This window comes from Rousettus aegyptiacus, unplaced genomic scaffold (assembly GCF_014176215.1).
Source record: "Rousettus aegyptiacus isolate mRouAeg1 unplaced genomic scaffold, mRouAeg1.p scaffold_m13_p_18, whole genome shotgun sequence".
In the NCBI taxonomy this organism is placed as follows: Eukaryota; Metazoa; Chordata; class Mammalia; order Chiroptera; family Pteropodidae; genus Rousettus; species Rousettus aegyptiacus.
Window position 1 is genome coordinate 14850260 of NW_023416293.1, and position 25686 is coordinate 14875945.

The 25686-nt window shown below is 66.4% G+C and overlaps 1 protein-coding gene across 1 annotated transcript in view; it reads left to right on the top strand.

Annotated features, from left to right (window-relative positions):
• Window positions 1-25686, top strand: part of LGR6 (leucine rich repeat containing G protein-coupled receptor 6) — a 40589-nt gene that overhangs the window by 1490 nt on the left and 13413 nt on the right. Inside the window, exons 2-6 of the mRNA XM_016130753.2 lie at window positions 11385-11456; window positions 12644-12715; window positions 13584-13655; window positions 23690-23905; window positions 25062-25133. Coding sequence (XP_015986239.2) covers window positions 11385-11456; window positions 12644-12715; window positions 13584-13655; window positions 23690-23905; window positions 25062-25133 — 504 coding nt within the window. The remainder of the gene's footprint in view (window positions 1-11384; window positions 11457-12643; window positions 12716-13583; window positions 13656-23689; window positions 23906-25061; window positions 25134-25686) is intronic.

Below are 25686 nucleotides of genomic sequence, written 5' to 3' on the forward strand. Positions count from 1 at the left end.
TGAGAAGAGCTGGGGCGGGCAGATCCTGGGCCCTCCCCTCCCCGATGTGCTGCCGCTTGGGGTCCAACCTGCTGGCGAAAGACGGGGACCGGAGTGGCCAGGGAGGGGACATTGAGGTCTTAGAAGGTAAGAGATGGGCATGCAGGAAATGGCAGGCCAGAGGCCACTGGGACATCCCGAGAGGGAGCCACGGACTGAACTACAGGGCACCAAGGAACGATGGGCCCCATAGGACACCTGTGGGTCCCGCCCCCCAGTACGTGGCGTCTCACCACTGCTGCCCCCGGGGGCTGAGAGTCCACACATCTGGTCAGCTCCTTTCAGGGAGCATACCCTCGGCCTCCCCCCTCTGGGCTCCGAGAACCACCTGGGGGAGACAGAGCCCCTGAGGCCGGGGTGATGGTGACCGGAAGCTGGGATGCCCCCTGCGCCGTCCCCTCCCACAGCCACACGGTGAAGGGACAGGACTGCACAGACCAGCGCCCAAGTTGTCCCCGAGCGGGAGACTCTGAGGCTCTCCTTTAGCCCCGGGGCTGAGCAGTGTCGGAGGTGGCGACTCCAGAGGCCTGAGGCTCACCCAGCCCGGCACCTCTGAGCACCATTCCCGACCGTCCCCCACTGGGCCCGGGGGGGCGGGGGTCAGGGTGCTGCTCCGTGCCCGCTCCGTGCAGCCCAGTCAGACTGTGCGATCACATCGAACTGCTTGGAAGGTTGGCGTGTGTGTGTGTGTGTGTGCACGTGTGCGTGTACGCGTGCACGTGTGTGTGTTGGGGGGGCCTGGTACTTCGCAGCCCCCTTGGCACAGCTTGGGGACGCCATGACCGACAAGACGGAGGCCGGTGCTGGGGGACGGCAGAGGGGCCGGGAGCAGGGCGTCAGCCACAGCGGCGCGGGGTTTGGGTGTCGCTGACGGGCTGTGTGACCCGGGACAGTTGATGGGCCCTGAGTGACTCAGTTTCCTCATTTGTGGAAGGAGCTGGCACCCCTCTGGGGTTGTGGTGTGGGCCCGCTGAGGGGGCGTTTGCAGAGGGTTTGGTGGAGTGTCTGGCCTGTAGGAGGAGCTCTGTCAGTGCTGGCTGGCGTTGTTATTAGGGCATCAGAGCCCAGAGGTGTTAGTCACAGAAGTCTTCCTGGAGGAGGCGGCTCTGGGGGTGGCTTTGCGGGGAACGCTGCTCCGTGAAAGATGGGGAAGCGGGGGGGGGGGCGTGATGTCGGGGGCTGTGAGAGGGGAGCGTGGCTGGAAAGCAGCCAGGATGGGCCACACTGGGAACGCAGGTGCAGGGTCCGGGGGAGCACAGGGTGGAAGCCCCCGGCCTGTGCCCGCCTTTCCGACGGGCCTCGCGGGGCCTGCCCTATGCAGCAGCAGAGAAACGTGCGCCTCGGGGGGCCGGCCGGCCTGGGGGTGTGTCCTCACTCTTCACCGCCGCGGCCACCGTCCCAGGCGGGCCCCAGTCCCGACACCTGGGCCCCGCGAGTCTGCCCTGGTCCCTCGGCTGAGGTGCCGGGCCCACACTTTTCTGCACCTCGGTGTCCACGTGCTTTGTTGAAAAATTAGAGCATGGAGAGGCTGGAAGAAGCCACCTCTGAGCCTCGTCCACTGGCAGGATGGAGAAAGCCCCCGGACGGTGGATGGGGGGGGGGTGTCGGGAACAGGACCGGGAGCAGCCCCAGATGGGGCAGAGAAGAGAAGGGCGAAGGGCGGGAGGCTGGTTCCCGGAAGCGGGGGCCTCCGGGGGCCTCCTGTGCCAGTCTGCCTCCAAGCAGGGCCTGGGGGACGGCCCGTCAGAGGGCAGGCCCGGGGGCCGTTGGAGGAGGGCGAGTGTGTGGGGAACCAGCACCCCAGTTCAAAGGAGAGGCAGGAAGCAGCCCCAGGCGTGAGGAAAAGGAACTGTCTGGGCTCTGGCAGCTGCGGGCACGGGGTGCGGCCGGGCGGGGCGGCTGGCGGGGAGAAGAAAGCCTGGCTCAGAGCAGACTTGGCCCCCGGCCCGCCCCCCGACCCGGGCCCTCCGCACTGCCTCCCGCCCTGCCCTGCCCCGTGCGTGCCAGGCGGGGAGACAGACAGAGCAGCCGGGGCCGGGCCGCTGGGCATGGGGCTGCAGTCTCGGGCGACCTTCGGGGCCCAGCTGTGACCTCGGGCAAGTCGCCTAACCTCTCCTGGTTTCCACTTCTCCATCCTGAAAATGGAACCACGAACAGTGCTGCCCGGGGCGGGAGGAGCACAGGAGACGGGGCAGTGAGGCGGGGTGGGGGTGGGGGGCCGGTCACAGCACCCCCGCCTCACAACGTCGGGGTGAACACCGCTTTCTGACACCTTCGTCACAGATGAGCTGGAGGCCCAGAGACGGCATCGCGCAGCCGTGTGATGGGGCGGGGCTGTGGGCCACCAGGACTGCGCAATCCAGACCTGCATCGCCCCGCCCCCGCCCGCCCCCTCCTCCCCCGTGCTGCTAACCCCACCGCCTTCCTGCTCCTGGGCCCCTGGCGGGGATGGAGGGGGCGCCCCTTCACAGAGGCACCTGGGGGAGGTGGGCCCAGACGTCGCCTGGGACACTGCTCAAGGGGAAAGTTCTGGGTGCCAGTCCCGACTGACAGGGGATTCCGGCTTGTCCCCAGGTCCGTGGCGTCAGAATCTTGGGGAGCCGGGGGGAAAGGGGGGGGAGGCAGGCGTGCGCGGCTGCTGGGGACGGCCTGAGGGGCTACAGGGGCCTGCTCCGAGCTCATGCTCAGGGGCTCTGTGACCTCGGGCTAGCGGACTCCCTCTGCTAGGAGCAGGCCAAGGACAAGGCTCCTGCTGGGACACCTTGGGAAGGCGCAGGAGACCGGGTCGGGGAGAAATTTCCAGCCCTACCCTCAGGTGCGAAAGGACAACCTGTTTGAGCCCGAGGGCACAGGCGCCAGGTACGCCTGGAAGCGAGGCTGCCTGGGCAGCTCAGGCGTGCGGCCAGGCTGGCGTGGTGACCCGCTGGATGGCCAGCGCGTCTCCTCACGTCCCTGCCTCCGTAACTGACGCCATCGCCGCAGAACCCTGGGGGGCGGCTGTGGGCGAGGGGACGACCTCGGGCCTGGGGGCTGCGCGGGCCAGCCCTCCGTGCCTGCTGCAGCGGGCGTCTGATCGGGGCCTCCTGGGACAGCGCTCAGCACAGGGCATCCCCCCCACACCCCGTGACCGTGGGAGCTGTGTGCCTGTGGGTCTGCGAGCGGTGTCCGCCGGCATGTCCCTCTGACACGGCTGTGCTGCGGCCACCTGAGGGCGGGGCCTGCGCACCTGGTCCCTTGTTCTCAGGGCCGCATCACACCTGCCAGCACGCACGCGCATGCGCACACGCAGGCGCCCAGTACCGGGCCTCCCCGCAGAGCACCCCGGACCTGCCGTTCAAGCTACAGGACCAGGTGCGAGTCCCTCCTCTCAGCTCTAGGTCCGGGGCGCCCAGGGGTGGGGTGCTTGAGGGTGGGGACGGAGATCTAACGTCGAGGGGCTGCAGGAGTTGAGGCAGAAAGGGGCTGTAAACCAGTCCCACCTTTGCGGTAGACAGAGCCCATCAGAGGCTGGAGGAGACAGGAAGGAAGGGGACTGTTGTCTCAGACAGAGCCAGACAGAAGAATAAGGGCAGGGCAGGCCCCGCCCTGGCATGCCTGGGGGCCGGCAGGGGGCCGGCCAGCAGCCCGCTCACTTCTCAGGCGGCCTGGACCCCAGCTCTCCCAGCCCAGTGACCGCGTCCGCCTGTGACCTGGGTGACGGGCTAGGCCCCTTCCCCGGCCACTGAGGAGACAGCCACCTGCATGGTCACCGAGGTCCCTGCGCTTAGAGAGGCCCACGCCGGGTCAGTTCTCTGCTGTCGCCGTTTTAGATGTCCCAGTCGTGTTTAAACAAGCGGCCTCGTTTTCCACAGGCCCTGCAGGTTATGTGCGCATCCTGCCCTTACCCTCTCTGAGCCCCGTGCTTCTGGTGAGAGTGAGGACATCTCCTGACCTGCCTCCCGCCCCAAGTGGCCGTGATCCAAATGAGACTACGTCCCTGGAGGTTCCTTCTGTCCCACAGTCACGATGGCCGAGGGGCGCGGGTGGGAGGGATGGGGGATGGGTCGCCTTCTGAGGGGCCGGCAGTGTGGCAGAGCAGCCCCTGTCCAGATGCGCCCGAGGCAGCCGCTGGGCTGGGCGGGAGACTGGGCCTCCCTGGGCCAGGCAGCCCTCAGCCTCCGCGTGGACAAGAGTTCTGGGTGCACTGGGGGAGGCGTGAAGCACACCTTGTTTTGGAGTCATTGTCGCACTGCAAACAAGCCCTTTGCCTGGCGGGGTAGGGACGGCGGCGCCCTGTGTCTGGGGGCTCCTTGCCAGTGGTTTCCGGTGCAGTGCGCGGTAGGAGCATGCGCTCGGGCCACCCCTGCTGGGCCAGATCCCGGCTCTGCTTTCTGCCGGTCTTGGGGGAGGACTTTTTAAAAAATTGTAAAAAGCAAATTTGATTACAGTTGACACACGATATTAGTTTCAGGTGTACGATATAGAGGACTTACTCTTTGTGCCTTAGTTTTCTCACTTGTGGCGTGGAGGTGATAATGCTGCTGTGAAGGCTGCGAGAGTTGACCGTCCGACTGGTGTCTGATGCACAGTAACCGCCAGGCGGGTGTGAGCGTTATTGTTACTATGTGTCTGTGGGACGTTTGTTGAGTGTATACTTAGTAGCAGGCCCAGCCGAGCCAGGCGCCGGCATTTTATTAAGAACTCGCCACATAGTAACGAATACTGGCAGAATACAGGCCCTGGTGGCGATGTGGGGAGGCAACAACAAGCCCTGGGCACCCCCCACCTCAGGGGGTCCTATGGCCCCACAGAGCCGCTGGCCCCGCCCCCTGCCCAGTCTCCCTCCCCCTGCCCCGCCTTGTCCTCTGTAGGAAGGGGGCGGGGCCGTAGATCCCCCCTCCCCCATCGGGGCCTTGGGATCCCATCAACCAAATGGGGATGGGAGGCTGTGGCTGGAATTCCGTCTCTGCCACCAGCTTGCCGAGTCTTCGGATGAGTCCTTTGACCACTCTGGGCCTGTTTCCTGTGGGTTGAGGGTCCCTGACCCCAGGATCTCCTGGAGACCAATGACGGTGGCAAGCAGGATGTGGACAGCAGAGGGGAGAGGAGCGTGGGTGACAGAGCTGCCAGCGTCTCTGAAAGTCGCAGTTTCACGCAGTGAGACGTGAGATCCCAGGGCTGGGACGAGCCATGGCCACCCCCAGCCGCTGCGGGGCTGTGCGCCCAGCCAGAACAAGGCCGCCCATTAACTGTGTACAGACAGTAGAAAGAGAAATGCCCACCCCCCACCCCAGTGCCAGCCGACGCCATGCCAACCCCGCCACACCTCCTTGCTGGCTGCCCTGCTCTGAATGCAGAAGCCTGGGGTGCCCCCTCCCTGTCCCCTGGCCTTACCTCCACCTGCCAGAGTGTCAGCCTCCCCATCCAGCGTGACGTGGGGACACAGAGGCGCCATGCTGCGGGCCCAGGGACCTGCCTGGGGTGGGCTTGGGGTCAGGAATACCTGGGGCCTTCGGGGGCTGGGGGCAGAGAACGGCGCGAGAGCGGAAGGTTTGCAAGCTCAGAGCCAGGGCCCCTGGTGCCCTCAGTGCTGGCACAAGCCCCTGGCACACGGTACCAGAACTATTGGCGGGATGAAGGAAGGCGCGAAGGGATGAGTAGGCAGACGCTGCGCGCGCGGGGTCCAGCGCGCATGCTCGCCCGAGGCCGGCTGCGTGGGAGGCGGCTCTTCGGACCCGGCAGCGCTCACCTGGCCTGGGACCCGCGCGGCAGCGGTGGCTGGTGTAACAGAGTCCCACAAACCAGGCGGCTTAAAACGTTAGAAATGAGTTCTCCCGTGGTCTTGGAGGCCAGAAGCCCGGGTCCAGGCGTCAGCAGGGCCGCGCTCCCTGCGGAAGCCCTGGGGACAACCCCCTGCGGGCCGCCACTAGCTCCCAGGCCTGCTGGCCCCTTGGGCTTGCGGCCGCGTCGCCCCCATCTCTCCCTCCGTCCCCACGGTGCCTTCTCTGTGTCCCTCTGTGTGTCTCCTATACGAACACGTGCCAGGAAGCCCTCCCTGACTGTCCCCTCACCCTCGGGCACTTGGGAGGCCTCCAGCCTGACATTCAGGCTCTGTCCCGCGGCGTCTGAGGTCTGGCTCTGTCCTGGGGATGCCCAGTGTCTCTTCTTGTCTCCCATGTGTGCACGTGGGCACAGGCCCTCCGCTGGTGCGCAGCAGCTCTGCACACGGGACCAGGAACAGGGCACTCAGGCTGAAGGCCCCTTTCCAGTGGCATCCGGGCCAGGCCACGGCACCACGCCCAGAGCCAGCCCAGTGGCCAGCCCTTCCCCATGTCCTCGCTCCCACACACACCGCCACCTCAGAGGGAACCTGGCTGTGACCATATCCCAGGGCCTCTGCGACAGTCCTGGTTATACACAAAATAGGGAGGGAGGGAGCCCAGCCCTTTGCCTTTCCTCGGAGGGGCCAGGGAGGCAGAATGCCTTTGGCCAGGGGTCCAGGCCAGGATCAGCAGATCAAAGGATGAGAGTCAGGGCTGGGGCAGGTGGCACCAGACCGAAGTGGCAGCTGGTGCCTCGTGTGGCACGCTGACCCGGGATGCCCTCCCGCCCGCTGCCTTCCGCCCGGCTCCCCATGTGACCCTGCGTGCTGGAGAAGGGGTCTAGGGCGGGGTGCAGGGGAGGGGAAATTGCGGACTGGCATTCGCGGCCCGCGGGGGGCACAGCTGCCCTCGCATGTGAGGCTCCTCTGTTTGGCCCTCAGGACAGTTCCCTTATGGACAGCTGTCATGTGACGCCTCACAGACACAGAACGAGGCCCAGGAGCTCCAGCTGCCAGGGGCCGGGGCCGAGCCGCACGGGCCGCCTGACGCTGGGACCCACACGCAGCCCTGACCGCAGGCCCGGGACCCGGGGCGGTCCACCTGCAGCGGCCGCACGGTTAGGGAGGGGGCCCGCACGGCAGGAAGGGTGCTCTGCGGGCCGGGGGTGCCCTCCCGGCGGCCTCCCCACCCCCGCAGCTTTCAGCCCTGGGCACCGCCGGCCCGTGAGCACCGGGCTGCGGGGCCACTCGGGAACCCGTGGGCGCAGCTGGGGCCCACAGAGCGCTGGCCCTTCCCGTGCGTGAGCCACAGTGGAGGCCGTTTCCGCAGTTACAATGGGAATAGCAGGCCTGGCTCGCGGGCCTCCCAGAAGGGTCGGATGCATGAGACGAGGGTGTGTCAGGGCGGTCGGGGGGGCGGGGGGGGGGGCTGGCACACCGGCACAGAGGGTCCTCCACCTGCTGTGCCCCGGCCGCCCGGCGCCCGCACTGTCCCACCCGACTCGAGAGGACAGTGGGGCCCGGTCCCGCCCGGGAAACCGCCCGGCTGGGTATGGCGGGTGGCGGTGGGTCCCGAGCGCTGCTCCAGGACGCAGTCTCCACCTCGAAGGCCCGTCCCCTCTCCCTGTCCAGCACCTCAACAACCTTGCCGTCACTGTCAGAGGTACCCCGTTCCGTAAGAAGAAGGGGGCCACGGGATTTGACCCGAGCGGGTTCCTGTGGCCCCACCACGGTCCTCACCTCTGAGGGGGCGGGGCCTTCCTGGGCCCCCCCCCTTGGCCTCCCCTCTCTGCCCCTAGAGCTGGGGGCCCGCACCGCAGAGGCGGGGTGTGGCGCCGTGGGCGACGTCCCTGGCTGCGGCGGCCTTGACCCCAGGGCTTGGGAAGTGCCCGCCGTGCTGCCCCCTGGCCCGACCTCCGCGCCCCCCTCGCCTTCCTCCTGCCCTGCCTCCCCTGAGTCACCTGGGTCACCCGCCGTCACCCCGGCCCCACTGCCGGTTCAGTCTGAGCTGTACGAGCCTCCCCTTTGCTCAGCGACGAGGGGGCCTTTCTGCCCCCTCACGAAGGGCCCCCAGTCCAGGCGCCTGCCCCTCCGCCTCCTCCCCTGCTGTCCCCTGTGCCCCAGGCAGGCCGGAGACATCCTTGTCACAAATGAGCAGCCGAGCTGTGACCAGGTCAGGCAAGTTCTTGTGTAAAAAGCAGCACTGTTCCCAGCCGGTCACTGTGCAAAGCCTGGGGGAGGCGCTGTGTGCGCAGAGGCAGACATGTCCCCTCGTCCGGAACTGTGTGGGGACGTGGCCTGGGGACAGGGGTTCATCCCCCGTCATCCTGATTAAGTCCAGGCAGAGTGCTCAGGGCGCCGCTTCCCGGGGCTCTGCTCCAGCCAGGCAGGGACCCCCGTTTCCGGTCCAGCCCAGCACCCCGGGCTGCGCCTTCTGCTGCCCCTCCCTCTCATGGGAAAAAACACACAGAACCAACCCCCAGGGACCCGCCAGACTCCCATGGGAGGGTCTCCTGTTACCCCACCCTCTGGTTTCTGCCCCCAGCTCCCGGCACCCCCTCTTACGACGACACCTGCTCCTGGGCTCCCTGGTGACGCCGCCTCGCCCCGCATCCTGGGTGGTCCGGTTGCCTCACAGGGCGAAGCCCTGAGACGTGTTCCTGATGTGCAGCCAGAGATTTCTGCTCCCCGTGCCCGGGGCTGCCCGCCCTTCCCCCCTCCCTCCCGCCAGCCTCGCCCCAGGGCTGCCCCACACCGTGTCCCCAGGGAGCACCCAGGGCTGCTGGGACGGACGGAGGCCGCAGAGTGAGGCCGCAGCGTGACCTCTCGGCCTCCGCGTTCAGTGGGGAGAACAGGGCCGCTCGTGCAAGAACCATTGAGGATTTCAAAAGGACAGCAGCAGGCAGCTGGAGCGCCAGGCACGGTCTCTGCAGCCGCACGGGTCGCTCGTCCACGAAGCCGGTCCCGAGCGGTGCGGGGGGCGTGCACAGGTGTGTGTGTGCGCACGTGTGCCCGCGGCGCTCAGGGCGACAGTGGTGGCGCGGAGGGCCCCCAATCCGCCATGAGCCGCCCAGAGACAGGATCGCAGGGCACCTTGAGCCCCTTCCTGACCCGGAGACGGGCCAGGCCGTGGAGTGAGGTGCGGAGGAGGTCACGGCCGCACGAGGCCCCCCAGAGGTGAGCCCTGGCCGATGCCATGCGTGTCTTCCGAAGCGCCTGAGTGTGGCGCGGGTGCTTGCAGAAGGCGGTGACTTTTCACAGCCCTCACACATGACGCACACGCCCAGCACACGCAAAACCAGCACATCCCAGAGCTCGCGCATCCCCGCGCCTGCGATTACGGCTCACGCCGCCACGGCGGGGCCCGGGCACCGGGTCTGGGCGTGGCCTGCGGCTCTGAGCTGTGCTCTCTGGTCGCACAGGAGTGGCCACCTCCTCGGACGTCCTGTCCCAGAACCACCGACCTCACAGGACAGCCTGCCCCTGAAGCCGCCCAGGTGCGGCCCCCCACGCCGGGCCCACGGCCACTCCCAGGGCCTGTGGCGTCTGCCTGCACGGCTGCCTGCACCTCCCTCTCGCAGCTCCACGCCCCGCTCCTCCCCTCCCCTCCCCTCGGCACCAGCCTTACCCCTTTTCCTTCTGTGAGAGGGCCGGGCCTGAGTGGGACCCACCGGACCAGCCGGACCCACCCCCTTGCTGAGCTCTGCAGCTGCTGTGCCGTCGGGGGCAGGATGTGGGGCGGGCTGGGGTCCAGACCCCCTCCTCCCAGGAGAGAACAATGAGGCCGCTAGTCGGGGTGGCGGAGGAGGGATGGGAGCATGGAGCCACATCAGAGCCTCTGAGGCGCGGCCCCTGGAGGGACAGCTGAGTGACGAGGCTGAGTCACAGCCGGCTCTGCGGAGGCATGTTCAGGGACGCGAGGGCGAGTGCCCAGAGGTGTGTGTCCTGCGCCCCGGCCTCCCGCCTGGTGGAGGGCGTGGGGAGGGTGCAGGCCCCCGGACCCCACTGCCCTGTCCCGCCCGGGCCGCCCTGCTTCCTCACATCCACCCGAGGGCCGGGCAGGTGGGCTCGAGAGCACCCCAAGGACCAAGCTCTGGCCTCAGCTCCACCACCGACTCCCTCGATGCTGCTCCCAGAAGGGTGGCTGTCCGCGGAGCAGCGAGCCCTTCCTGCTGGGGGCCGGGGGGTGGGGCAGGACGGCCCTGCTGTCTGCGCGTGGGGCGGGCAGGACTGCGGGCCACCAGCGGCCGGTTCCCCTGTGCCACGCGCACTGTCTCCCTTCCTCAGGGGACGTGGTGTCTGACTCTGAGCCTCATCAAAGGTGACACGTTTGAGACTAAACAGTTTTTATGGGTGGCAACCAGATCCCAGCACATCCCACCTCTGCACAACTTTCTGAGCAGGTGGAGAAGGTGCAGGGGGGCCCGGGGCGTGCGGAGGCGCGGGGGTCTGCTGGGCCCGCCTCCGCGCCGCAGGGAGGGAGGGGCTGGCAGAGGCGAGAAGCCCCTCCGAGCAGCGTGAGCAGCATGGGGCCGGCTGTGTCCGGGCCACAGTGGCCATTCCAGACGCTGCTGCTCACCATGCACAGAGCAGACAGTGCTGGCACAGGGCGGGCCCAAGCGACCAGGGCCCCAGCCCCTTGCCACCTACCCCAGGCCTGCTGGGCTGGGACCCTCGCCCGCAGATGGCCGCGATGTCATGGGCTTGCCGTCCGTCGGGCCATCTGCAAGCATCAGCTCCTGGAGCCCTTCTGAGGGCCTGAGGGCTTCAGGGTCGTCCTGGCCACTCTCCTGGGGGAGGCGGCCGCGGGCGCAGAGCTCAGGGTTGACCCCGGGGCTTGTGCTGCGAACACGCGGTGCCCTTTCCTCTGCGTGTTCTCGAATGTAAAATGGGGGTAATGACGGAATCCACTGGGGTGTCGTGGGGTTAAGTCGCTTGGACAAATAATCCCGCTGACAGCTCAGGCCCCGGGTGGGCGAGCTGTGGGCCGGGCGCCCGGCAGACCGGCGACACCCAAAGCAGCTCACCTCCCAGGTGACGTGGGGGCCTCAGGGGGGCCGTGCCACCGCTCAGGACTGGGGCGCCCCTCGGCGTGCCCGGAAGCCGTGGCCTCCCATTGGAGACCGAGGAGAGAGCCCACGGGAAGGGGGCCGGCAGCACGGTCGCCCCGTGCACTCACGGACGCTGGACCCGCCTGGAGGCTGCCAAGGCCTGAGCTCGGGCCTCCGCCTCCTCCCCGTTGGTGGACGGGAGCGTGAGGTGCCGTTTGTGCGGAGTGAGCCATTGCCTCCCGCCCCGAAGCCTGTGGGCTCTTCTCCTGCTCCGCCCTGTGCACGGTGCTCGGTCACTCTCAGGCCTGGTCAGAGCCAGGCCCAGGGTCCGGAGGAAAGGAGGGTCGAGGCGCAGGGAGGCCGAGGAGAGAAGGCTCGCCCGGCCAGCTCCGGGCAGAGGGCGCAGCCGCAGCCGCGGGGGCGGTGGAGTCGGGCCCGCGTGGGTGTGTGGAGCTGGGGCTGCAGGGGCTCACGGCTCCGTCGTCTCTCCACAGAGACCTGAGCATGAACAACCTCACGGAGCTGCGGCCCGGGCCCTTCCGCCAGCTGCGCTTCCTGGAGGAGCTGTGAGTAGGCGGCGGTCGGGCCGGGCGGTGCTGGGAGCTCGAGGTGGCGGTGCGGGCCACGCGGCGCAGAGGCCCACAGCCTGGTCCTCTCGGGCTGAGCCGGCTCCCCTGCCCAGCCACCCCTCTCCCTGGGGGCCCTGCCGGCTCGCTCTCAGTCCCGAGTCTTGGTGGCTTTTCCCGCAGCATCTTCTCCCTCCCTTTCCTCCGCTCCCACTGCCGTCACCTCAGGCAGCCCCCCAACAACAGAGCCGCACCCCTTCCTCAGCCTCCCTGCACGTCTCCAGGGTGCACCCCACCAGCTCGAGTCTCGCCCACCCCAAGGATCCACTGCTAAGTCCTGCCCTCACCTGGCCCCACCCTCACCTGGCTCACCCTTTCTGGCCCGCCCTCCCTGGCCAGCTGCTCCACAAGCCAGCCGCGGCCAGCATCCCTGCTCCCCGTCCTGCAGGGAGCAGGGCTCCCCTCTAACCTGCAGTCCCCTCTTTCCCTCCACTCCGGCATGGGGAGCAAGTCGCCTCCTCGGGTGCCGGTGCCGTGCCCAGCCTGAGCGCCCCCGGGGAGCCAGGCCGTGGTGCCCCGCCATCTCCCGCCCCCCCCCCCGGGCCCCACACGTGCACTTGCGCCGGGCCAGCTGTGGCTCCTGCCCAGGGAACACGCACCTCACGGGTCCACGTCTGCCAGACGCGCGGCCCGGACCGGAAGCCGGCTCGTTCCGGCCCCGTTCCCCAGCCCTCCCGGGCTAGCGGGGTGGCCGCGGCGTTGAGGGCGTGGAGGAGACATGGACACTCAGGGTCCCGAACCCTCCACGGGTGACGGAACACGACTCGGCTGAGGGTCGAGGGCAGGCCCCGGGTGCCTGGTCAGCACCGGAGGGACGTGCGCGTGTGGCCGAGACGCCACCCGGAGCTGGCGAGAGGGCCAGGCCCTGCAGAGCCCCAGGGCCTGAGGGGACGCGACGGGCCCCCACGCCACAGTTCCCTCCTCTGGAACCGGGGTGACAGCAGGCACCTTGCAGGGGGCTGAAAACGAGTGAGGTGAGGAGCGCAGGGCAGCGAAACGCCCTGCTGCTGTCAGCAACGGGGGGGGGGGGTGCCCCGCACCCCTCCCCCCAGCGTCCCCAGCACAGCCGGCGGGGTCACCGTCCGGGTCCCCTGCCAGCGGCACCGACTGTCGGCCCTGGTTTGCAGGCGGCTCTCCGGGAACCACCTCTCACACATCCCGGGACAAGCCTTCTCTGGTCTGCACAGCCTGAAGGTCCTGTAAGTACTGTGCGCCCCATCACACGAGATGCGGCCCTGCGGCCCGGGGCTCCGGTCAGGATCCGTCACCCTGTCCCTGCGACCCGCCGGCCTGCCCCTGTGACCCACGTGCTCCCCCCGCCCCCCCCCCCACATTCCTGGGCCCAGGTGCAGAGCCCTACGAGTCAGACGGTTCTCATGGCGGCTGCTGCCAGGGGCTCCCTGCAAGTCTCCCCCAGTGCTTCCCTTAGCACCAGGCACGCCTTGCTCAGACCCGTGTCTTAGGGTCTCCCGTGCTTTGGGGCCAGGCCTGCTGCGTGGTCGTGTTCCCTGGGGTGTGCTACATCTCCGGGGCTGTGTGAGCCTGGCCGTCGGAAATGGGTCCACACCCTGGCCTGGGTGTGCCACACAGCTTCTACAGACGGGGACCCTGGAAATCACATTTGCCTGGGACCCTGCCACCTACGCCTTGCCTCATCCCTCCCCGCCCCAGGCCCAGAGAAACCTCCGGCCTCTCAGCCATGCAGACAGGGAAACCGAGGCCAGGGAGGGAATCCTGCTTGTCCCCAAACCCTCCCGGCTGAACTTCCGCAGAATCGCGACTCCGGACTTCTGGCCCAATGGCCACACCCGTGCGCTTCTCCATCGTCCTCGTCAGCTCCGCCCCCCCCCCCCAGGAAGCCCTGAGCCGCACCCCCCCCCTTCCGGCCGGGCCGGGCCCAGGCCACAGTCCCTGCACTGCTCCTGAAGCCCACTGCGGGGCCGGGGGCTGGGCCAGGACCCTCCGGGCCTGAAGCTGGGGCACCGGGCAGGGTGTGGCTCGTGGGGGGTTCAGGGGGACCGCCAGCTCCGTGTGCCGGGGTCCTCAAGCCCCTTCCTCTCCTTACAGGATGCTGCAGAACAACCAGCTGGGAGGGGTCCCCGCCGAGGCCCTGTGGGAGCTGCCGAACCTGCACTCCCTGTGAGTCCCCTGCCGCCCGCCCTGTGTCCCCGACAGCACGCGGCTCCTGCCTTTGGCTTCCTTGGGACTTGTTGTCACCAAAGTGTGACGTGCACAGTCGTGTGTGTGTCCGGGGAAGCTGGGCTCCAGGCCCTGCCGAGCGCCGTGGGGATGGGACCCCCCTCGACGAGGCCACCAGGGCGGCAATCCCAGGGTGCCTGGTCTCCTGCCCCAGCGCCTGGGGTCGGGGTGGAGACGGCCGCCCCCCAAAGTGTCAGACTGCTCCAGCCCTCAGGGCTTCGGGAGGCGGCTCCCACACCCACTTCCTCTGCCTAGGGTGGGACTGGCTGGGACTCAACTGGCCACCCATGTGTGACGCAGCCTCCTCCAAGGAGCCTGCAACTCCTCTGCCGTCCAGGAGGGGCATCGTGGGTGCGGGCCTGAGCGCCGGGCTGGGGAAGCGGGCAGGGTGCAGGGTGGCTGACACCGCCAGCCGCCCGGGGCCTGGGGACACAGTCGCACCCACTCTCGCCGAACCAACAGAATTTTCATGCACGTCTATGTCTGGTGGAACAGTACGTAGATATTTGGAGAGACACCACAGTTGGGAAACAGGACTGGGTATAACACTTATCCAGTGGGGAAACCGAGGCACAGTCAGCATGCAGTACGTCAGGACAAAGCCTCTCAGCCTGCGGGTGCCGCCGTGGCCTTGCCGGCCATGGGTGTGGAGGCAGCGCTAGACTGTCGTCGTCCTCTGGGGTGGGGGGACCCACAGAGGGCCCAGCGTGGGTGCCACACCACCCACAGTCAGGCCTTTCCTCCCCGGCCCCCAACATCCCCTGCCCCCTGCTCTGTGTCTGCCCCAGAGCCCCCCGCGGCCCTGCTGGCCCCTGCCTCATTCTCCCACATCCCGACCTCCTTCCCAGCAAGTGCTGGGCCTGTGGCCCCAGCCACCTCCTGACCCTGTCAGGTCCCACTGAGCAGGGCCAGGATGCCCTGGAGGCCGGGGTCAGGAGACCGAGGACCAGGGAAGCCTGTGGTGGCTCCCCACCGCGGGGGACACCCGACATGTGCCTCGGGCGCCGGCAAAGCGGGGCAGCCAGAGACGCGGGGCGGGCTTCGTTCCCTCCAGAGGGTCGGGTCTCCCAGGCAAGACAGCGGACTTCCGCCGGACGACGTTGTCACGCCGGCCAGGAGGTCGAGCTGGCTGTTTTAAAATTGCGGATCGCGTCTGGGGCGTGCCTTGGGTGTCTGAAGGTCTGGTCCCTCGGAGGTAGGACTGTGCTTCTTGACTGCTCCTACACGCTTGTTGGCGGCAGTCGTGACTGGGTGCGGAGCTGAGAAAAGGCAGCTCTGGCATCGGGGGGGACAAGAGGCTGGCATGGCGGGGGGGAGGGGTGAGCTCAGAGAGAGCGTGCCGTGGCTGCCTTCCGCTCCACGAGGCTCCTCCCGCGGTGCCTGGTGCCTCTCGTAAGGTTGCCCGACCCCAATGGTCCGTTGGCCTCATCTCAGGAGGCTTAACTTGATTGTACCTGCAAAGACTCTTTTTCCAGATACGATTCTGTTCACAGGTCCTGGGAGTCAGGGTGTGGCCTTACTTCCTGGGGACCCACTGCTCAACCCACCACAAGGGCAAGGGGACAGCAGAGGCCAGCGGGAGTGTGCGTGGGGCGTGAAGTACATCAGGGGAAACAGGACCGTAGAGTGGCGGCCCCTGGGCCAGCTGCGCCGCACAGAGGCGGCTGGCAAAACAAGGCCCAGAGCCAGCGGGAGGGAGGCCTGGGGGCTCTGGTCACTCTGGGGAGGCCTGTCTGCCATGACGAAGTCCCCAAGCTGCCCCTGAGGGCCTCGGGGAGCCAGTGACCACTGCAGCACCCCCACTACGGCTGCCATGCTGTGGGGCCTGGCTGAGGGGTCCCCAGGGACGTGCGAGGTGGCACACAGCCTCCCTGGCATGGCTATTTCGGGCTCCGAGATTATATGCTGCTGCATTCGGACCTCCCAGAGGTTCCGGGAGTTGATTGCTACGTGCGTCTGGGGCAGAGGCCGCACTGAGGTGGGTGGGCGGGTACGTGGGTGGCCCCACATGTGACGAGCGTCTGAACGTGGCTGATTTGGCTGCTGGAGGTGCCAGGAGAGTGTCTGCGGTGGGCCGGCCTCAGGACCTGGGGACATTCTCTCAGCTGTGAACGCTGCTGCAGGGGAGTCGGCCCACGCTGGGCCACCCACGAGCTGCGTGGCACCTCAGCCCAGGCTCGCGGTCCCTGCATCTCTCCTGCCCTGAGCCCTGGGGGCCCTGCGGGCCTGGGCCTGGGATGCTGTAGCCCCTGCCAGGACAGGCTGTGGGGGCTGTGAGCTCCGATGCACTGCAGGTGCACCTGGGCCAGGCCAAGCTGAGGGGTGGGTGACCCCCCCATGGGAGAGGACAGGCAGGGCTCCTCCCCGCCCCCAAGCGAGCAGCTGATGCCAGTGCAAAGCTCTGAGTGTGTCCAGAAGGAAGAGAACAGCCAACTACCAGTGTCTATCCATCCACCCCTGCATCCATCCATCCATCCATCCATCCTCCATCCATCCTCCATCCATCCTCCATTCTCCATCCATCCTCCATCCATCCGCCATCCATCCATCCTCCATCCTCCTCCTCCATCCATCCTCCATCCATCTTCCATCATCCATCCTCCTCCATCCTCCTCCATCCTCCATCCAGCCTCCATCCCATCCTCCACCATCCAGCCTCCATCCATCCTCCATCCCATCCATCCTCCACCATCCTCCATCCATCCATCTCCATCCATCCTCCTCCATCCGCCATCCTCCTCCTCCATCCGCCATCCATTCTCTGCATCCATCATCCTCCATCCATCCTCCTTCAATCTCATCCATCCATCCATCCCCTTCCATCCTCCATCGTCCATCCTCCATCATCCATCCATCCTCCATCCATCCTCCATCGCCATCCATCCTTCTCCATCCATCCAGCATCCTGCCATCCATCTCGCATTCCATCCTCCATCCATCCAGCATCCAGCCGCCATGCCATCCGCCTCCATCCATCCATCCTGCCATCCATCCATCCATGCTCCATCCATCCTGCCATCCATCCATCCTTCCATCCATCCATCCATCCATCCTCCATCCATCCATCCATCCTCCATCCATCCTCCATCCATCCATCCATCCTCCATCCATCCATCCATCCATCCATCCATCCTCCATCCATTAATCCATCCATCCATCCATCCATCTCCATCCATCCATCCTCCATCCATCCTCCATCCATCCTCCATCCATCCTCCATCCATCCATCCATCCTCCATCCATCCATCCATCCATCCATCCATCCATCCATCCATCCTCCATCCATCCATCCATCCATCCATCCTCCATCCATCCATCCATCCATCCATCCTCCATCCATCCTCCATCCATCCATCCATCCTCCATCCATCCATCCATCCTCCATCATCCATCCATCCTCCATCCATCCTCCATCCATCCTCCATCCATCCATCCATCCTCCATCCTCCATCCATCTTCCATCCTCCATCCATCCATCCTCCATCCATCCTCCATCCATCCTCCATCCATCCATCCATCCATCCTCCATCCATCCATCCATCCATCCTCCATCCATCCTCCCTCCATCCATCCATCGATCCATCCATCCATCCTCCATCCATCCTCCATCCATCCATCTATCCATCCATCCATCCATCCATCATCCCTCCATCATCTGGGCAGAGTCCTGCAGGCAGCGGGGAGCCTGGAGCATTCTGCTGAACATCCTTTAGACTCACCACACTCTCCTCACCCATCCTGGCGGTGGGAGGAAGTCTGGACCATCTCACTCCAATCCCTGGCCACTCTCTGTCCCCCGCTGCTCAGCCCAGAGAGGAGGAGAGATGTACCTGGGACCCTATCTGGGAGAGGAGACAGCGCCCGCCCTGTGCCCGCCACCCTGTCCGCAGCCGCGCCCCTGCAGCTGGCTGCCCCCACCCTCTGCCCAGTCTCTCCGCATCTTGGGGAGAGGGGACAGGTCAGGGGCCAGCAAGTGAGCTCTCTCTGCCCTGAGTAATAATTTTCCACCTGTTTACAAGGCTTCTGGGCCCCGGTGGCGGCCAGCGCCTGCGGAGTGTGGGATTTCACACACGGCTGGAATTGGCAGCCCGCACACGGCTCTGCTCCAGCCACTGCGAGGCTATGGGGGCGGAGGCCTCACCAGACCACAGGGCCTGGGGCAGGAGCCTGAGGGCCAGGCCGCAGACACCTCCCCCTGCTGAGGGGGGCAGTCTCCTTAGAAGCCTCTGTGGCCTCTTGACTAGGTGGCTCTGAAATCATTATGGGGACTGACCCATCCAGGGGACTCCCACCGAGGTCCCTTCTGCCAGCCCTGACACTTGCCCTTGGACTTGGAGTGACCCTTTCCCTGCCTAGACCCGCAGCTGGGCTCTGGACCTGGGACGGGGTCCAGAGGGACCCACAGCCTGTGGTGGGCATGAGCTGCTTGGGGCAGTGTGGCTGAGGGGAGACCGAGCCTTGAGGGGCCCTGGCCCCCCACAGAGCGGAAGCCACTCCTGTCCCCTCGCAAAGCCACCTCGTCCCCGAGGAAAGAGGCATCTGCCCCTCCAGCTCGGCCCCTCCCCATGTCTCCTGGGAGAAATTACTCCTTCCGGGGGGCGTTGGGCATCCTAGGCTTGGCGGGGTTCAGCACCGGCCGGGGCTGGAGGCCGCAGGGCCCTCGGCAGAGTGATGTGGCCTCGTCTGCTCTCATGTAGCCCAGGCGCCTCGTTCGGGACGGATGGCGGGGAGAGGAGAGAGGCCGGAGACGAGGGGGAGGAGGGGACTGTGTCTGAGCATCTCCCTCGGGCGGACACCACACCCGGTGCCAGCCGCGGGTGACAGGCGTCCCGTGGCAGGGCCTCGGCACGGTTGCCGTCACCGAGGCTCTGCCCCCAGCCCCTCCGTCGGGCGACCCCTCTGCCACCCAGTCTCCTGGGCTCCACCTTCCCCCCCCTCAGTGACCCCCTTGCCAAGGAGGCCACTGGACCTTCGTTCCACTACGTCCGGCAGGCTCTTTCCGGCCCTGGCGAGTGTCTGTCCAAGTCAGTGATGATACCGAAAGCCGTCCTCGATCCAGACGCCGCCGGGGCCGCCTGAGTCTCCTCTCGGTGACAAAGGGGCTCGGCGTGTACTCGTGTACCCCTTTCTCGTCTTTGACGGGCTTGGCAATGCCTCGTTGGGCGTGTGAACTTCTTCCAGGTCCGTATCAGAAATTTCAAGCCCAAGTTCGTCCTCCACCGCCCTGAAAATCTCCACGTGGTCCAGACTAAGCTCGAGTCTTTCACAAAACGGGAATTTAAGGGGGTTTTGTGAGTGGATCTTCTCATAGAGTTTCAAGACGCAAAGAACCGGGCCTTGATCCCGTCTGTGTGAGGGGGGGGTCAGTGTGCCGGTGGCACAGCTGCGGAACTCCGCCCAGAGCCTCAAGCAAGGGCAGGGAGGGGCCATGGCCTTGAACCTGAAGTGACCAGCGAGGGCGGGGCCTGTGGCATCTCTCCTGAGGCTTTTAGGTCTTCAGGGAAACCCTTGTCATCTGACCTGCAGGGGCCGCGGGACACGCGTGGCTGTGCTGGCGGTCTCGGACGCTCCGAGAGGGGAGGCCGGCTCTGACGGGGGCGGGGGGCGGGGCGGGGGGGGTTGCTTCTGGCGGGAAGGTCGGCAGAGCCGGGGCTGGGTTTGGAAGGCAGAATGTACGGGGTCCGGGGGTGGGGGGGACACGGAGAAGGCACCCTGCATGAGCTCCCCGAGTGTCGCCCCGCTGCTCAGCCCAGAGAGGAGGGGAGAGCTGGCGGGGCCCCAGCCTGGACGGGGCAATGAAGGCCCCCCGCCCCCCTCACCCCCCAGCTCGCAGAGCCTGGCCCCTAATTACACAGTGACGGAACTTGTTTTTAAAAAACATGTTTATTTTTGTTCTGACTCATTGTAGGAAATTTAGAAAATACAAAAAATAGAGGAAGAAAATAAAGCGCGCGCACGGCCTTGCCGCCAGACACGCCGCCGGTGCGGGGCCTGCGCGCCCCCCCCCCCCCCCCCCGCGAGCAGGCGCAGACGCGCGCCGCCGCCCGCCGCGCCCCGGCTTGTGCCGCCGTAGCCGTCCCCATTTAAGGGGTTTTAAAAATTAGGATGCAATTCGCATAGCATAAGATTCACCCTTTTAAAGCAGACGGTTTGGTGGTTTTTAGCCCATTTACAAACGTGTGGGATCATCACCGCCAAGTCCAACCCCCCCCCCCATGAACACCTCGGTTCCCTGGCAGCACCCCGCCCCCCTCAGCCCTGACGGCGCCGCCCCCTGCCCGCCACGCTGGACGCTCCTGGCCGCGCGGCTCCCACGGGGGGACCCGCACGGCGTGTGGCTCTGTGAGTCCGGCTCCCCCGCTCCGCACGCTCTCGGGGTTCACCCACCCGCGTCGGCCCTTCGTTCCTTCCGATGGCCGAGTATATTCCGTCCGTGGCTGGACCGCGCCGCGCCTGCTACCGCTCTGCGCGCCTCTTCCTGAGGGCCTGCCCGGCCGTTTTCGGGGGGTGGGGGGGTGGGGGTGCTGCACCAGCTCACGCCCCCGCCGGCAGTGCCCGAGGCCCCGGCCTGTCCGCCTCCTGCCGGTTTTGCCAGGAGCCGCCCGCCCGGTGGGTGCGAAGTGGGCTCACGCGCTTTCCGTTCGCCCGTCCCGATTCTGGCGTCTTGTCTTGTGCTTGTTGGCCATTTACCTCGTTGGAGAAATGTCTATCCAGACCCTTTGGCCGTCTTAAAATCGGGGTGTCCTTTTTCGTGCTGAGTCGTAGCAATGCTTTATGTGTTCTCGATACAAGTCCCTTGTGCGGTTGTGACTTGCGAAGTTTTTCTCCTGTTTTGTGGCTTTTTTTCACTTTCTCGACAGCGTCCCTTGAAAAACAAAACCTTTGACTTGCGATGAAGTCCAGTCTATCTATTCTTTCTTTCGTTTCTTGTGCTTTGGGCATTATAATTAAGAACTACTGTTTCATCCAGGGTCGGGGAGACTTATGACTATGTTTTCTTCTGAGAGCTGGGGAGTGTTTTAGGTCTTCGATCTGTTTTGAGTTAATTTTGTATGTGGTGAGGCGCAGAGGTCCGATCTGATTCTTTGGCCTGTAGGTAGCCAACACGGCATTTTCATCACCCCAAAGATTATCCTTTCCCCGCACTGAACTGCCTTAGCGCTTTGTTGATAATCAGCCACCCACAAAGGCGGAATTCCCGTCTGGACGCCCGAGCCCTCTGCCTTCCTGCCCCTGCCTCTCAGTGCTGTGGCTCTGTGGTCGGTTTTGGAATGGGGACGTGTGAGCGCTCCAGCTTTGTTCTTTGCATTTCCATAGGAATTTTAGGATCAGCTAGTCAATTTCTGCGAAAAAAAATGAAATAAAAAGGACACTGGGAGTTTATGGGACTGTGTGGCATTTGCAGATTCGGGGAGTGTGGCCATCATGAGCACACTGAGCCTTCCAGGCCCCAAGTATGTGGCGTCTTTCCGTTTATCTGGGTATTCTTTAACTTCTTTCACCTGGACTGTGGGCAGGGCTGGGCCGCGTGTCGGGGGCTGAGAGGGACCGTGCCCCTCTCCTCCTGCAGACGTGTGAACGCGGGACGCAGTTTCCCCTGGAACCTCTTACGAAGAGTCTGCTGGGAGTGACCGGACGTGGCTTAGGCTTCCTACCCGTCTGACATCACGGCCCCCGTGTGGAGCGGCGTGTTGGGAAACCCCCGCCGTCCACCTCTTCCTCTGCCGACCGCAGCTGCCCGTCACCAGGCAGGCATCCAGGCCCCAGGCGACCACAGTGCCTGGCCCTTGGGCCATCTCAGACAGCCGGGGAGGGACCCCAGAAGCCAGCCTCCCGTTAGGGATCCGATGGCTGGAGGCGGGGGCTGGATGAGGTGGCTTTTTGTGGGCCCCGCCCCAGGATTCCGGGACAGTCGCCCACAACGCTGGCCTCCCGCCCAGATCCGTAGGTCTGTGTCTTCGGGCGACGTGTGGAAAGGTGCCCCACGCAGTCTCTCTGCCTGCCTCCCGGAGGGCAGGGCGGGCAATCGCTTTTATGTATTGCTGCAGATTAAAACACAAAGCAGGCGGGGAGGGCGCTCAGTGTGGCTTTGATGCTCACAAAGGCGCTTCCCTGCCCGCACCCTGCTCGCCCGCTCCCAGGTGGCGGGGAGCGTGGTCCGGGCCGAGTGTGGGCGAACCGGCTGCGTTGCCTTGTTTCAAGCCTTTGATCTGTCGACAGGCTGGCAGCGAGAGGGAAGAGTATTATTAGCGGCATAAATCAGAGTTGGTGGGGGGGGAGCTCCCGTAACTCTCAGCTGCCCTCTCCCCGGCCACAGTGGGGTTAGCTGGAGCCTGCATCCGCCTCGCCCCTGCAGGACGCTTGGGGTCTCCAACTGCTGTGGCTCAGCCAGCCCCCTCTGCCCCACATCTCTGTTGCCATGGGACCCCCCCCCCACCCCACCAAGGGAAGAGTTCGGGTTCCAGCTCCTGAGTTTCTGGACCCTGTGAGGGCTTGGCCCTGCATTCCAGGTGGGCAGAGGGATGACAAGGACCCCAGAGAGGGGACCCCAATGTCGGGTTCTGCCGGGGAAGAGCTCGAGGACCAAGCTCTTGGCAAGATCTCAGCCAGCCCCGTCCCCACCAGACTTATCCTTGTCAATTCAGATGCCGTGGTACCTGCAGGTTAAAGTGCTCGGCCCTAAAGCCCTAGGGACAGGCTGGTCCCCTCCCTGCTCATGCTGCTGTCGGGGCCCAGGGCAAAGGCTCCTCTTCTGGGGGCCACCCTCCCCCTTCCTGGTGAGGTGCTGGTTCCTCAGCTCTCCGTGCACAGCACACGTGGCACAGGTGCCCTGCCACATGCACACGCGTGCACACATACACACACATATACACGGCACAGATGCGCACAGACACACGTGCACAAACACACAGCACAGATGTGCAAAGTGCATCCATGCACGGACACACATGCACACACATGCACAGCACAGATGCACGCAGCACACGCAAACATGCATACACATACACACGGCAATACACACATGCGTGTGTGCACAGCGACACAGTCAGGGAGCCGGGACCACCCCCGGGGTGCCCGGCATGCCAGGCCTGGCCAGCAGAGGGCGCTCCCGAGGCTGCAGTGCTGGCCTGTCCGCCCACAGCAGCCTCGCTGGGGAGCTGGGGACTTCCTCCCGGTGGGCCAGAAGGCCTCTGGCGAAAAGGCTTAGAAACGAGAGAACCACATCTCGGGGCAAAATCCAGGAGTAGCTCCGTGGTCACAGGCCAGCTCGTCTGGTCCCCGTGAGGCCAGCTGCAAAGGTGACAGGGCTCCACCCAGGTTCTGCACCAGGAGGCAGGGGGAGCCTCACGGGAGGGCCCTCGGCGTGGGCACACCTGCAGAGGGCCGGGGCGGGCAGCTTCCTGCTCCCGCTGGGCTGCCGGGACCTGGAGCCCCCGTTGGAAGTCCCCGTGTTGCCGGAGCCTCCGGCCGTGCGCCAGTTCTGAAAAGCAGCATATCAAGGGTGTCCGTGGTGGCATCCGGGACCTCCTTAGGCTGTCACCCGAGCCGGAGGCCCGGGGCTGTGGCAGGGACCCTCCTCACTGCCGGGTCCCGCAGGAGCCGCGGACCAGGGCGCCGGGTCGGGGGCCTGGGCCAGCTGCGTCTTCGGGGAGCGTAGTCTGTGGTTAGGCCCAGAGGGAGCGCGGAGACAGTTGCGCCACACGGCCTTGGGGTGGACGGGAGCAGGACACGGGTGTCCCACGCGAGCAGGGGAGCCCCGGAAGCCCGGGGCCATCAGTGGTGACACACGGCGCAGAGGATCGGGAACTGTGGGCCGGAGCGGAGGCGACGGCAGGGACTTGCAGAGGCGGCTGCTGGGCAGCCAGGCCACGGCTTTAGTCCCAGGGCCCCTGGGGGCCTGGCTGCCTGGGGCCCAGGGCCAGCCCCGGTCTGCTCCCTCCCTGGACTGACCCTCCGCGCCCTCTCTCCCTCAGGCGCCTGGATGCCAACGTCATCTCCGTGGTCCCGGAGAGGAGCTTCGAGGGGCTGTCCTGCCTCCGCCACCTGTGGCTGGACGACAATGCGCTCACCGAGGTCCCCGTCGGGGCCCTCAGCCACCTGCCCGCCCTGCAGGCCATGACCCTGGCCCTAAACCGCATTAGCCACGTCCCCGACTTCGCCTTCCAGAACCTCAGCCGCCTCGTGGTGCTGTGAGTGCCCGGCCCCAGCCTGCCCCGCACATGCTCGGAGGCCCGCCGGCTTCGCACTGTGTCACGTCGGGCCCCGTCTGCCCCGTGTGACATGTCGCCACTGGGTCCCCCCAAGCTGCTCGTGGGCTGGACTCGCAGCTCAGGCAGGTCCCCACTTGTCTCTGCCTGGGGCAGGGCGAGCTCGACGTCGCGTTCGGGGCCCGGGCCAGGGGGCGGTGAGCGAGTGAGTCAGGCCCCCCCCCCGCCCCCCTGTGGCTTTGCGTCGCCTCCTCTGTTCAGCGGCTTCCGGAGCCTGGAGACGGGGAGCAGGGAGCTGCCTCGCGCAGACTAGCATGCTAGGGAGAACCCCAGGGTCTTGATCCTCGGCGCTGGTTTACTTACATGATGTGACGTCCCTGTGCTCGTCTTGCTGCTGCTGGTGACGTCTGGGGCGAGGGCCGCGTCTCGTGGTTGCCATTCCGCTCCTTTCGTTAGGACTCGGGAGGATCCGTGTCCCCCACTGTCCCTGCGCCGTCCCCCCCTCGGAGTCTCTCCCAGACTCACGTCCTGCCTCTGCCGGCCCCTCGCTGTCCTGCACCTGGTCCCCGCCGTCACCTCTGCCTGAGAAGCCCTTCCCTCTGCTTGTCCGGGGCGCCCGCCCGCCAAGGCTGTGCTGCAGACGGCTCCCCGAGGCCTCCGTGGGCCGCGCTCAGGCTGGTCTGCCGCTCTCCCCAAGGAGAAAGCTTAGCCCTTAATTATGTGCTGTCTGCAGCGGTTGGTTGTTGGCCGTTGGCTCCTGTAAGTGCGTCTGGCCACCGCATCCGGCAGGCTGGGTCCCTGGGCCCAGACCACAGAGGGAGCCTCGGCCGGAGCCCCCTCCTGCCCCTGCGGACTGCAGGCCTCTGTCCGAGGGCGGCGGGAGCCGGTCAGCTGCGGCCGGGGAATTCCTTTCCCCTCCATCGGAATTCAGACCTGCGCAGCCCGCGGTCGGCCCAGCCCCGGAGCGTGTGACTTCCGCAGCCGGGCCAATCGCTGTGTCGCTGGAGACCGAGGGCCCGAGCGCTGGGGCCATCCGTCGGTGCTTCTGCCTCCACCGTCCCGCTCCAGCCGCCGCCCGCCCCCTGCCCCGGCCGGGGCTGTGGGCGCCCAGCCTGACATGTCCCTTCTCCCCACACAGGCACCTCCATAACAACCGCATCCAGCGCCTGGGGACCCACAGCCTCGAGGGCCTGGACAGTCTGGAGACACTGTGAGTGCCGGGGGGGGGGGTGTGGCAGGCCGGTGGCCGGCGGGGGAGGCTGGCTGGACATGGACGCTGGGCCTGGCCACCGGCCCACCTGCTACACGGCCTCCCCGGCTTCCCCCCAACGCGTGACCCGAACATGTGCCTCCCCTCAGGCAGGATGTGCCCTGGGTGGTCCGCGGGCCCAGACAGGGACCCTTGGATCCCACAGCAGAGAGCTCCGTGACAATGACAGCTTTGGCTGGAAGCGGGAACAGCCGGGGCGGCCAGGGCGGGGGCCTGGGGGTGCAGCGTGGCGTCTCTCTGCAAGCTGCTTCCCAGTCAGGACGAGCGGCAAGTGACGGACGGGGGCTGGCCCCTCCGCGCCCCCCCGCGCCCCTCCGCGCCCCGCCCGCGCTGGCTCGTCAGAGCTGTGTTTTCTGGGCATTGCTGGCCTGGGGTGTCAGTGTGTCCCACACCTGTCATTTCCCCTGCGGACTGGGCCGGGAGCCACGTGAGCAGGAAACGGGGCTCCCCAACACCCCGGCCATGCCAGCCGGGGCCCCACGGCGCCAGGGCG